The following is a 10860-nucleotide window of genomic DNA, read 5'->3' as shown; positions in this document are numbered from 1 at the left end:
AAAACAAGGGAAGGAATTTTGGAAATGAAAGGCTGTGTGAGAGCTAGGACAGTGGAGGAGAAAGTGAAAGGGCAGGATGGGTTAGTGATTAGTTGCTTGTCCCTTTGACTCCCCAATGAGGGGAGAATCCCCTGACATTGTTTTGGGATTACAGATTTGTGGCAAGGAAAAACAGGATGATGTGCCAAGAAATGGAAGAGAAGCTAAATCGTGTGACCCAGCGAGACAGTGGGTGTTAAAAGACAAAAAGAAGAGTGAAAGTCGAGCTGCCCCAGAACTGGCAGAGATGGAGGAATTGACCCTCCTCCTTTACTCCCCATTATCCCAGAGGTGGCCGCACCCCATAACACTTTCGCCCGGACATTCCATCCGCCAGAGCCAGTAGCTGTGGAGTCAGGCGAAGGGATTGACTTCGAATTACCCCTCGCTGCAGGAAAGGCGAGACTCGTTAAATCCCCCTGACAGAAGCGGTTAGGAGGGTAACGTGTCGATCAGGCCTCAGCCGGCACAGGCTCTTTTCTCCCGAACTGTTGCTCTTATTTTATTTCCCTCCAACTGCGCCTGCGCCTGCTCCCAGGACAAGCCGACCCCAGCTCCCCCTCCCCTTGGCCGTTGGGCCGTCGTGACTGTGAACGGCGCACGTGCGGCTCCTCGCGCCCCTCAGTTGAGCCTGACGTAGGCTACGGACCGGTGACAGCTGAGGAAGGGGAGCGGGAAGAGCATCCCCGTGGAGCAGGGGGAGCTCAGTCTGGCAGCGTGGGGGAGGGGAGGAGCGGGCGCCTGCGCCCCAAGCCGTTCACAGCAGAGGAGCCGGAGGAGGGGTGGGGACAGCAAGTAGCCAGGGGGCGGGACAGGGCCCTAGGGCGGGTTGTGATGCCGCAGCGGCCGCGTCGCTTGTAAACAGAGCTTGCTTCTGCCCACGTGATCGTGCGAAGTACCTGGACTGGGAGCTGTATTGTCCGCGGCGGCGCCCGCCCGGTGCAGGACGCTACCACGGCGGGAGGCGGGGCCGGCGCAGCCCGCGTCGCGCGCGCTGGGCAACGAGCCGCAGCAGGAGGCCGAGCTCGCGAGCGGCTGTTCCCCCCCCCCCCGGCCGGGCTCCGGCGCATCCTTCTCCCCCAAGATGGCTGAAGGCGGGCAGTGAGCCGGCGGTGGATGCGGATGCCTAGCGCGGGCGCGTAGCGGGACACCATGTCCGCCTTCGCTCTGGAGGAGACGCTGGAGGCGGACTGGGTGGCGGTGAGGCCCCACGCCTTCCTCGAGGGAGAGAAGCACAAGTTCGCGTTCATCGTGGCCTGGAACGAGATCGAGGGCAAGTTCGCCATCACCTGCCACAACCGGACTGCTCAGCGGCAGCGCAGCGGCTCGCGGGAGTTGCGCCGGGGCAGCCCCGGGGGGCCGGAGCGACGGGCCCTTGCCCAGGCCGGCGTCCCCGCGGCCCGCCGGACCCCGGCCTGCGGGGCGGACTCCAGCCCGGCCAGGAGCTCCTCGCATCCCCGAGCGGACTCGCTGCTCCGGAGCTCTGAGAAGGGCGCCGCGGCCGGGGCAGAGGCGATGCTGAAGAGCCCGCTGCGGACGAAGGCCAGTCCGGTCCGGAGGCCGCCGCGCAGCACGGAGGCGGCGGCGCCGAGCCCAGCAAGTGCGGCCGAGGAGATCGAGGTGCTGGAGCTGGTGAAGGATGAACCCGCGGCCCCTCTGCTCTTGCTGCCGGGACCCATCCAGCAAGGTACCGAGCCGGCCGCAGACGCGGACTCCCCGGGGGAGGAGTGCAGCTGGGCCGGCCTCTTCTCCTTCCAGGACTTGCGGGCCGTGCATCAGCAGCTGTGCTCGGTGAACTCGGAGCTAGAGCCCTGCCTGCCCGTCTTCCCTGAGGAGCCCTCGAGCATGTGGACTGTGTTGTTCGGGGCCCCGCAGCTGTCCGAGCAGGAGATGGACGCGCTGTGTTACCAGCTACAGGTTTACCTGGGCCATAGCTTAGACACCTGCGGGTGGAAGATCCTCTCCCAGGTGCTCTTCACCGAGACCGACGACCCTGAAGAGTACTACGAGAGCCTGAGCGAACTGCGGCAGAAGGGCTACGAAGAGGTGCTGCAACGTGCCCGCAAACGCATCCAGGAGGTGAGGCCCCAACACAGCTAGGACCCCTCTGCTTAGCCTCCACTTTGTGTCACTCCCTGTAACTCTGCTACCCTCCTCACCACCCGTACAATTGTACAAGTTAAGTAGAAAACCAGTGTAGAAAAGGAAAACTTCACTTTGGGTGCAGCTAAAAGGTAAAACTTCAGAGATGGAAAAACTGGGCTAGACCTTGCTGGAGCCAGAGCCATATTTGGATTGTTTCAAGTGCTCATTGTGTCAGGGGCCAGACTTCTGTGATGTCCTAGGAGCAGCTAGATTCTAAACAGTAGAATTTAGAGGTTTGTAGATAAAAATTTGCTGGATCTGGCAAGACCTTCATGCCAGATATATGTTTTTTGCATTGTTCTTGCATCAGGAAGTGTTGGAGTCTGGATTTTTCTGTTTGAGTGAGATTAGCAACATGTGTTGTCTAATTTGACAGTACAGTTTGGGAGCTTGAGGTAAAAACAATGTAGGCTCCAACAGATTTTGGGTACACATATGTGTCTTTGCAGTGCTAGTGAGCAGTGTGTCGATTTTTTTTCAGTAGAATTGGAGTTGCATTTCTCTTTAGCTAGAAGAATTTTGGGATTTAAAAAAGACCTGGTTCAAGAAGAATCTACTTTAGCGGGGAGGGATAGCTCAGTGGTTTGAGCATTGGCCTGCTAAACCCAGGGTTGTGAGTTCAATCCTTGAGGGGGCTGTTTAGGGATCTGGGGCAGAAATTGGGGATTGGTCCTGCTTTGAGCAAGGGGGTTGGACTAGATGACCTCCTGAGGTCCCTTCCAACCCTGATACTCTATGATTCTGTGATACTTTGTGTTGCTGTTGTGCCAGTTTGCAAAAGGGTCTACATTTTTAATTTATTTTTTTTATAGTCCACTGGGACCTGCTATTTTTGTTTTGTTTAGAGGGTAGAATTTGGGGGACTGGAGTTAAAAATACCAGGATCCAGGTACAAGATTTTGTTTCTCCAGTGCTATTGGGCTGAGATGCATCAGGATCCAGATTTTTCCAATGTTAGACTATTTTTTATTTAGGTTTGTACAGTGTTGGCCAAAAAGCTGCCAAGCTCCAGATGCCAGATCTAGGTTTTAGCTAACATCAAGTGCTGGCATGCAATGGGGTCTGAACTTTTAGTGCCAGAGGAGCAGCCATACTTCATTCATGTCATAGAATTTGGGTGATGGCCAAAATAGGATAGATCCTACAGGATCCAATTGCTGGATCTGGGTTTTTGTTGCAGTGATGCTCAGATTTGTGGAGGTCTGGATTTATTTTTGTGGAGGTAGCTAGATTTGTTCTCTTCTGACTGTACAGTTTAGGGTCTTGGGTCCATAAATAATCAGGATTCAGGGTAGATCCAGCTTTCACCCAGTGAATGGAGTCATGGAGATCCACAACATGTTCATTCTGAGGATCATGCCATGATGTTGAGTCATGACTTTCACTACAATGCAGCATTTTCATGCATTGACACCTCATTACAAGGCTGTCAGAATTCATAATTGTGATTTTTATGGCATTCTTACCACAAGGGCCAAATTCATCCTTGGTATTAACTTAATTGGTGATATGTCACTGATGAATTTGGCCCAATATTCCTTTTCTCATTTGACTTTCTTGTCTGCAAGAGAGGAATAAGAAGCAGCCTAGAGACTCTTGGCCATTTGCCTAGCACGCTTTTTGTATGGCACTGTGTAGTACAAAAGAGGTGCCTATGAGACCAGTGGCCTCTGAGAGCCATGTGTAAGGCCTTGAACCTTATTTGGTGATAGAGCCATTGGTTCAGTGTCGCTGCCCTACAGTTATCTGACTCCTGATGAGTCTCCATGTACGCTGCTTCTCCACCAGAATCATAGGCAGAAAAAAAGAAAAAATTAGGCAGCCGAATAAGCAGTCTTCTGTCAGATTCGGGTGCTATCAAGGTCTTGCATTCTTGATGAATGTGTATAATTTGTTGCAGACAAAATGGCATGGCAGCATGTGTGTATTTGACCACAGTACAATCTTTCCTTTCCATGGTAACTGAACTAATTGTATACCTAATGTCTGTACAGTTGTTTCTCTGTCAGTGCCTATTGTGTAAATCAATCCATCTTTAATTAAAAAGTGCTTCTTGTTTAAGAAAGGAGACCAACTGGTTGATCTGCTCTTTCACTTTTGGCTCTCAGGTTTCTGCATCTGTACCTGTTGAAGCAGCTTGCTTGGTAATAGCTTCATTTTAAACAAATAGTTTATATCATTTGGCTTTGTAATTTTAAGAAAAAAAAAGGAATAGATGATGGGGTATCCAATATTTGTTAATAGGTAATTCTGAAGATAGAAGTTTTCTATGCTTTGGAGACAGGCTTGGCTCTTCCTCTGAAATGTAAACCTGGAGGATCACCTTTCATATATTCTCTTTCAACTTGCCTTTTCCATCTGTACTTGAAATCTACTTATCATTGGATAGGAATATTAGATATCTGCAGTTTTGTATGGCTATAAGTGCTTTGAGGGGCAATGCTGAGTGTTCTCAGCATTGGGCGTGGTGTGTGTGTTATGAAACCTGGTAAATGTAAATGGTTTTGGTTAGTGTACAAAAGATTTCAAACAGTACTTAACATCTTAAAACATTTTTAAGCCTTACATTTTTTCATGTAACTTTTCATAAGATAAATTCCATTGTGCACTTTAAGATGCTATTTTATTATTTCTAAAATACTTGTAATATCCATAGGTGTAAAGTCTATTAATTTGAAGGGAGTATGGGGTGAAGCAGTCTGAGCAAAAACCATCCCCTTTGTCTTCATTGTTGTAGTGTCCCACTCTTTGCCATCTGTTGCTTTTCATAAGTGCCACAAGATCTAATTGATCTTTACAGCAGTTAATAATTGGTGCTGTTAGTACTAGGCATCTTTCTTTTCCTGAACTGTAAAGTTTTAATATACCATAAGCATTTCTCTCCACTTGCAGTGACTCTGTTGTGCAACAAAGATCCAAAATAAGGAAGACAAAAATAGTTGTACAGGAAAGATATAATCAGCATTGTAAGGATTTGATTTTTATCGGTTAATGTCAATAAATGTCAATTTCACATAAACTGCTGAAAAAATAATTTCCCTGGATGATCATTGAAATGTACAGTGAGACAAAATAAGAAACATGCTGCTTGAGAGCTTTAGAGTTCTAAGAATATTTCCTTTGTATATTTTGATGTGATAATTTGTTTTAAATTATAAAGCTTTTACTTCTTGAATCTCATTATGTCATTAAATAATTGTCTGACCTCCTCCCCCAATGTCCCACAACTGTGAACATTTAAATAAAAATCAGAAAAAAGGTTTAAATATGAACAATGATATTATTCATGGAAATTATATAAAAATCAAATTCTGCCAAGTCTATTTAAAATTATTTTAATAATTTGTTTTTCTTTTGGTGAAAAAATGCACTTAACTATAGAAGTAAGAGTGTTTTTGCTGGTATAAGCTGTATCTACACTAAGTGGGTTTGCTGTATAGCTATACCGGCAAACTTCTGGAGTAGACTAAGCCTTGCTTTACTCCCTCCTGCTTAGCCAGTTGTGAAGTGGAGGATCTGGAGAGATGCCTATACTACATGCATACTGCATCTTCTCTTTTATGGGGTCCTTCAGTGAATAGTATCTTTGCTTTTCTCTGCTGCTGCTCCTATCTCTTCTTAACTTCAGCAACATGAAACTGACTCTTGACAGTTGCACTGCTGCAGGCAAGGCTCTGAATTGTGTTTGAGAAACTGGCTAGAACTTGTTAATTTCATCCTGCTGCTGCTTGGTAAAATTACTAACAGCAGTTGAAGGGACATTGCAGTAGTCTACCTGCAGGTGCAGGAAGATCACTCTTCATTTGTTTACATTCTGTTTATATTTGGGTTATTTTCATGTCCTTAAGATCTAGGAACAATTTTAGTGAAAGCTTAAAGTCAGAAGGAGTTAATGATGTAATTCTCTTATCTGCTGTGGCTAGTTTACCATTGTTTTGGAGCTAATAGATTTTATTGTAATCTCTTCCCCAATTTAGTACATACGCAGAGCGCTTTACTGAGCAACTGGATAGTCTTATAAATCTTAATTTTTCAACTCTCGGTTTAATTTTGCTTTTGATTAAAAGTGGTAGACTTAAACAAATCTGTCAAGTCTTATGTACTATTGGTATAAATAACAAAGTTTGCTATCATTGAAAAAAATCCTCCCTATTTGCATACATCTTGTATTCGATAATAGTGCTTATTGTCAGTCATACTGTTTTCTTTGTAGAGTCAGTGAATTTCTGTTGTATGTGGCTGGCTTTTTACATGGCCATAGAGGAGAGAAACAAACAAAAAGTCAAGTCACAATATTGTCAGTGAATTATTTCACATTTTGCAGTTGATTAGATTTAACAGTGTTGCTTCAAAGGGATGCTGTCAATGTAGGAGTTAATTTGTCAACGTCGGTGTAAAACAATTCAAATAGTAGTTAACAACTTGTACGGATGCTGTCTCATGCACATTTTAATGTTTTTGCTTCTGCTAAAGGCAGCGTTCTACAGTGATAGCAGTATAGTGAGAAAGTGATGTATTTGCATGATAATTCCAGTAACTTAAAAACTAAACCATAGTTATTTGACTATCATGTAACGCCAATATTTAAGAAGGGCTCTATAGGTGATCATGGACACGTCCGTACCGGGCAAATTAGTTGAAACAATAGTAAAGAATAAAATTGTCAGACACACAGAAGAACATAAATTGTTGCACAAAAGTCAACATGGTTTCTGTAAAGGCAGATCGTGTTTTACTAATCTGTCAGAGTTCTTTGAGGGGGTCAACAAACATGTGGACAAGGGGGATCCAGTGGACACAGTGTACTTTAGATTTCCAGAAAACCTTTGATGAGTTCCCTCACCAAAGGCTCTTACGTAAATTAAGTAGTCATGGGATAAGAGGGAAGATCCTTTCATGGATTGAGAACTGGTTAAAAGGGAACAAAGGGTAGGAATAAATGGTAAATTTTCAGAATGGAGGGGGTAATTAGTGGTGTTCCCCAAGGGTCAGTCCTAGGACCAATCCTATTCAACCTATTCATAAATGATCTGGAGAAAGGGATAAACAGCGAGGTGGCCAATTTTGCAGATGATACTAAACTGCTTAGATCACTAGATCATTACCTGTTAGGTTCACTTCCTCTGGGGCACCTGGCATTGGCCACTGTCAGTAGACAGGATACTGAGCTGGATGGACCTTTGGTCTAACCCAGTATGACCATTCTTATGTTCTTATGACTGCTACTAACAATTTGGATTTAGCTTTGACATAAATGTATCTGTTATATATTTAGCCATTCACTCTGTCTCTTCTCATAATTCAGTGCCCTGCTGTTTAAAGTCGAACATTGCCTTTTTATATCCATTCTGGATTATCAAATAGTTTGTGTATAGAATCATTGTTGTGATTGAATACTGCAGAAGGTAAAGATAAATCCTGTCTAGGAACTGTAATGGTTAAATCTGAAAGATTTGCAAGACTTCTTGTAAGAGAAATAAAGCATACTTTTTATACTTCTCTTTGATTTGAAATTGATTTGAAATTCAGAGACTTCAAATCTTGGCTTCTTTATTCATTATTCTGAACCTTTTATATGCCTTTCTGTGGTGGTAGTCATCAGTTAATAGGGTGGTTTTTTTTTTTTTTCAGTTGAAATAAAAGGGAGCAGAATAAAGCCAGCATTGAGCACTTTGAAAATTGCAGATGTAGATGATTGACAATAGATCTCAAATACTTGTTGGTGATAGTTTTATTAGAAACCAATATTGTTGTTCTGCGGTCTTGATTCAACACTGAATATTTGAACAAATGAACGTGAAACCACTCAAGGTGAGTGTGATGGGTTGGATCACAGAAAACCCCTTGGGAACTGCCAACTAATGTGCTGAGACTACCTCTGAGCCCATCTTCCGTGGCAGCTTGGGACTTCAGAACCTTGCCTTGTTTGAGCCAGACATGCTAGCCTGCTACAAACACAGACCTAGGTCTGAACTACATTCCACAAACTGCAGGCTTAACTGAAAACAGCTTGAGAAGTGCTCCTGTCTCCAACACCCAGGTACCCAGCTTCCAATGGGGTCCAAACCCCAAATAAATCCGTTTTAAAACTGTATAAAGCTTATACAGGATAAACTCATAAATTGTTTGCCCTCTATAACACTGATAGAGATGCACAGCTGTTTGCCCTGCCAGGTAATAATACATACTCTGGGTTAATTAATAAGTAAAAAGTGATCTTATTAAATACAAAAAATAAGATTTAAGTGGTTCCAAGTAATAACAGACAGAACAAAGTGAATTACAAAGCAAAATAAAATAAAACATGCAAGTCTAACCCTAATACAGTAAGGAAGTGATTACTAATGAAATCTCACCCTCAGAAATGTTCCAGTAAGCTGCTTTTACAGACTAGCCTCCTTCTAGTCTGGATCCAGCAATCACTCACACCCCTCTGGTTACTGTCCTTTGTTCCAGTTTCTTTCAGGTATCCTGTGGGGTGGAGAGGCTTTCTCTTGAGCCAGCTGAAGACAAAATGGAGGGGTCTCCCACGGGCTTACATAAACTTTCTTTTGTGGGTGGAGACCTCCTCCTCTCTCCTATTCAGAATCCAGCTCCCAGATGAAGTTTTGGAGTCACATGGGCCGTCACATGTCCATGCATGACTCAGTTTCTTACCAGCCAGGCCACATTCCCATGAAAGCTCAGATGTGGATTGGCATCTCCCAGTTCATTGTTAGCTTAAGTGTTTCTTGTTTGGACACTTACTGAGAATAGTCTTTTCTCAGGAAGCTGACCAACTGCTTCACTGAGGCTACTTAAAATTAAACAAGTACATCACCAATATTCATAACTTCGAATACAAAAATGATACATGCATACAAATAGGATGAATATATCCAGTGGATAATAACCTTTTCAGAGAGATGTTACATGGCATATCTAGCATAAAACGTATTTAAGTTATGTCATATTTAATTTCATAAGCATATTTCCATAAAGCATTATGGGGTGAAACATCACAGTGAATAATGTATCTTAGTTAACATCTGCCAGTTTTTTGGTACAGTATTCTATATGGAATTAACCAGTGGCCTCATTCTGTTGTCCATATCATAATTAGGTTTGGCAGAATTTGATTTTTATTTTATATACATTTTGATGGATAATATCAATATTTATTTTTGAGCATTTTTTATTTATATCCATTTAAATTTTCACAGATGTGGGAAAGGAGTCATAAAATAATTTGACAGCTTGAGATTGAAAAAGTTAAAACTGTATAATTGTTAAAATACAAATTGTCAACATCATATGTCAAACATACAAAGTAAATATCCTTAAATTCTCAAGCAGCGTTTTCTTTAGCCATCTGTATATTTTGATTGTTGATTTATGTATATGATGAAATCAACATTTACCAAGAATCTAATCTTTCCAAGACCAATCATAATGTGCACTGATCAGTACCTAGTTGGGAGCCCTATCCAGAGAGGATTTTTTTCCAGAGTTGTCCTTACTCATCTGTCTTTTTCACGTAGGGCATGTTTTCACTAGCAACGTTAAAGCGCTGCTGCAGCAGTGCTTTAACATGGCTGTGTAGTCGCAGCACCAGCCCTGGGAGAGAGCTCTCCCAACACTATAAAAAAGCCACCTCCAGGAGGAGAGTAGCTACCAGCATTGGGAACACAGCTCCCTGCGCTGGTGCACTGTCTACACTGCCACGTTACAGTGCTGAAACTTGCAGCGCTCAGAGGGTGTTTTTTCACACCTCTGAGCGAGAAAGTTGCATCGCTGTAAAGTGGCAGTGTAGACAAGGCTTTAGTCTAAGTTAGAGTTGCTGTCTGCATACGGGCCCATTGGCATTTTTTTTCAGTTTATCATGGACTACTCAAAGCTTACAAGTGCCTTAGAGTCAAAACTCTTAAGATCTAGTTTTCCACCTGACTCATTCTGCAGCTGTGTAACACAGCATTGAAGGTACTGTGATGATATCATAGATAAATAGAAATCACAATGGAGTAACTTTCCCATCTTGCAAACTAAAAATGCAAATGCATCAACACTTCTTTCTTTTTCAAAATGAAGATCTCTGCACTTCTGAAATATCAAGTGTATTTTGTTTAAAGATTAATGTGTTATGTACAAGGTGTATGCATGTGCCTTAAAATGTTATCAATTAAACTAAAACATTTTAATGTTGAGAGTGAGATATTAACTTGAAGGCATGGAAACGTTTGACTGAGGAAGATATAGAGCTTACTCTAAGGGAACATTATAAAGAATTCTTGAGCTTTAAGTAAAACTTCTGAAGTTCTGCTGGAATTATTTTGTCCTTTTAAGTAGCAGTCTTTTGTTGTTTTTAAAAAAAAAAAAAAAAGTTTCACCATTTTGCCTTCCCTTCCTACATTTTGTTGTCTTTACATTTCACTTGTTTATATATTGCTCTTCTCTTTTACTTTTGTTTTGTGGGCAGAAACAAATTTGAAACAATTTTGGTCTTAGAAGCAGTAATATCCTATCTTTTCTCAGCGGTTAGGGTTATTGTAAATGTGATTTTGCTTTCCGCTGACAAAGTAGCGTGTTGGGGAAAACAACACAGGAATGAGCTTCTTTAAAAGTGTACAAAATTAATAGTTTTAGGCACTTCATTTGTAATAGATGAATACATCTTTGAAAGAGCACTTTCCCGGATTC

At 43.0% G+C, this 10860-nt stretch overlaps 1 protein-coding gene across 2 annotated transcripts in view; it reads left to right on the top strand.

Annotated features, from left to right (window-relative positions):
- The first annotated feature begins 841 nt into the window (after nucleotides 1–841).
- JMY (junction mediating and regulatory protein, p53 cofactor) overlaps nucleotides 842–10860 on the top strand; it is a 131743-nt gene continuing 121724 nt past the window's right edge. Inside the window, exon 1 of one of the 2 annotated variants that reach the window (XM_073344135.2) lies at nucleotides 842–2118. In XM_073344135.2, coding sequence (XP_073200236.1) covers nucleotides 1192–2118 — 927 coding nt within the window. In that variant the 5' untranslated portion in view covers nucleotides 842–1191. The remainder of the gene's footprint in view (nucleotides 2119–10860) is intronic. The other variant, XM_073344133.2, reaches the window with a different exon arrangement.

The sequence above is a fragment of the Lepidochelys kempii genome, chromosome 5 (genome assembly GCF_965140285.1).
Source record: "Lepidochelys kempii isolate rLepKem1 chromosome 5, rLepKem1.hap1, whole genome shotgun sequence".
NCBI classification, from domain to species: Eukaryota; Metazoa; Chordata; order Testudines; family Cheloniidae; genus Lepidochelys; species Lepidochelys kempii.
This window is presented reverse-complemented; position numbering and strand designations above follow the sequence as displayed.